The sequence below is a fragment of the Mastomys coucha genome, unplaced genomic scaffold (genome assembly GCF_008632895.1).
Source record: "Mastomys coucha isolate ucsf_1 unplaced genomic scaffold, UCSF_Mcou_1 pScaffold22, whole genome shotgun sequence".
NCBI classification, from domain to species: Eukaryota; Metazoa; Chordata; class Mammalia; order Rodentia; family Muridae; genus Mastomys; species Mastomys coucha.
In genome coordinates this window covers 46,504,843-46,506,841 of record NW_022196905.1, presented here as the reverse complement: position 1 = coordinate 46,506,841, position 1,999 = coordinate 46,504,843, and the positions used below count along the sequence as shown (strand labels likewise).

Genomic DNA, 1,999 nt, shown 5'->3' with positions numbered 1-1,999 from the left:
CTTAGTCCACCCGCTATGTCTTTTTGCCACAGTAAGTAACACAATGTTGTCAAACTGGGTCACGAGTCCAACTCAGGGTCAAGCTTCTCCACTTTGATGACGACGTCTGGGTCTAGGGCAGCAGCATCTGGGTGAGCCTCTGACTCTGACTCTGACAACACTTCTTCCTTGATCTTCACAGGCTTTCCGCCAGCCTCCTCCTCATCATCTGAAGACTCATCAAGCTCCCATTCATCATCGATGTCCATCTCAAACACCCTCACATGCCGGAGGTTTGAACTTAACTAATATAAACAAGGCCAGATGAATACTGTTTAAATGCACGGCTTAACAAAAACATCATGTATTGAGGAATTAAAATTGGAAGCTTAAACAAAGGATGACTTTACAGGAATTCTATTCCTAATCATTTATCACAAAGCCACTCAACTCAGCTTTCACTTTACGTAAAATGACCTCTAAGTAAAACAATTCCTAAGATTAGCAAAATCCAGAGTTATTTTTCCTATTTAGTAAGCTTTGTCAGAATAAGAAACTAATACAGCTGAGGCTACTCCATGCATATAATGAACGAAAACTATGACTACTCATAAAATGACACAAAGAAAGGCCTTGGATGTCTGCCAGGTATCTAATGAAGCTCCATAGGAGCAAGGTCAGATCCTGCATTGTCTGCAGTACTTACCACACAGGACACTTTCCGAAGGCCATTCCCAGCAACATACTGTGCTTTCATGCTTTCCAGCAGCCTCCAGTGCTTCTCAAAGTGCATGGTGCGTGTGGGAATAATGCTGCCCTGCTCGTCAAGCCTATAGGAAGACAACCAGAAGTCAACAGGGGATCTCTCCTGCCTGGAGTGTCAGGAGGCTCTTCTACCCACACTCCCATTCTCAACAGAATCCTAGCAGCTCCCACAAAAGAGCTGTGATGAGACAGGCTGAAAACATTGTGATGCCAAACACAGAATGTCACGCTAGCTAAGGTGTGACTTCCTTTTAGAGAAAGTGATTTTTAAAATTACCTAAAAGTCAGAGTCAACTGAAGTCACCTCTGACAACAGGCACAAACTCTCAAAATGAACAATGAAGCCTAAATCTGGAGAGGACTAAGTACAGATCTAAATTGAACTCCACTACTAACTAAAGCTAACGATCTATCTGAAAATGGAATGATGCCACCCCATTGTTGGGAATCCTTTTTCTTTAATTGTTAAACCAAAGTAACAATGTAAAGTCTGCAAGCTGAACCTAGCACATAGGTCTATAATCCCAGAATTTGGAAATCTGTGAGGCAAGAGGATCACAAGTTACTAGGCTACAGAGTGAGTTCAAAACTAGCCCTGGGCAACTTGGTAAGACTGTCTTAAATAAAAAAGAGGGTTGGAGGGCTGGGTGTGGTGGCACAGGCCTTTAAAGACAGCACTCTGGAGGCAGAGGCAGGTAAAGTCCTATGAGTTTAAGGCCAGCCTAGTCTATCTCAGGAGTTCCATGGTAGCCAAAGGTATACAGTAAGACCCCGTCTTAACAAAAGGAAAACAAAAAACAAAACAAAACAAAAAAACCAAAAACGCTGGAATATAGCACTGTGGTAAAGTACCTTCTTAGCATGTGGAAAATCTAGGGTTCAATTTTTAGTATATCAACAGTATAGAAATAAAACCCAAAAAATACAAAGTAGGACTATTTCCATTCATCTGCCTCTCAATAGTTATTCCTACTAACTAATATATATAATATATATATATATATATATTAATTATATGGCATGTCTAAAACAGGTAGTGCACACTTTTAATCCCCAGAGGGGATATGTCTTCATGTGTTCAAAACCAGTCTGTTCTACATAGCAAGACTTTGTCTTAAAACGAAACAAAAAAACTCAATAAAACAAATAAAAAACCACATAAAAAACAGTCAATTGTTAGCTAGCATGGTGATACTCACTGGTAGTTCTAGCAATAGGGAGGCCAAGGCAGGAAGACCATGAGTTCAAGGCCAGC

At 40.7% G+C, this 1,999-nt stretch overlaps 1 protein-coding gene across 1 annotated transcript in view; it reads right to left on the bottom strand.

The window, feature by feature from the left end:
* Window positions 1–6: 6 nt before the first annotated feature.
* The window catches only part of Anapc4 (anaphase promoting complex subunit 4), a 32,991-nt gene continuing 30,998 nt past the window's right edge, over window positions 7–1,999 (bottom strand). The window contains exons 25-26 of the mRNA XM_031391069.1: window positions 686–847; window positions 7–284 (exon numbers count right to left, since the gene is read on the bottom strand). Of these exons, the coding sequence (XP_031246929.1) occupies window positions 60–284; window positions 686–847 (387 nt within the window). The 3' untranslated portion in view covers window positions 7–59. The remainder of the gene's footprint in view (window positions 285–685; window positions 848–1,999) is intronic.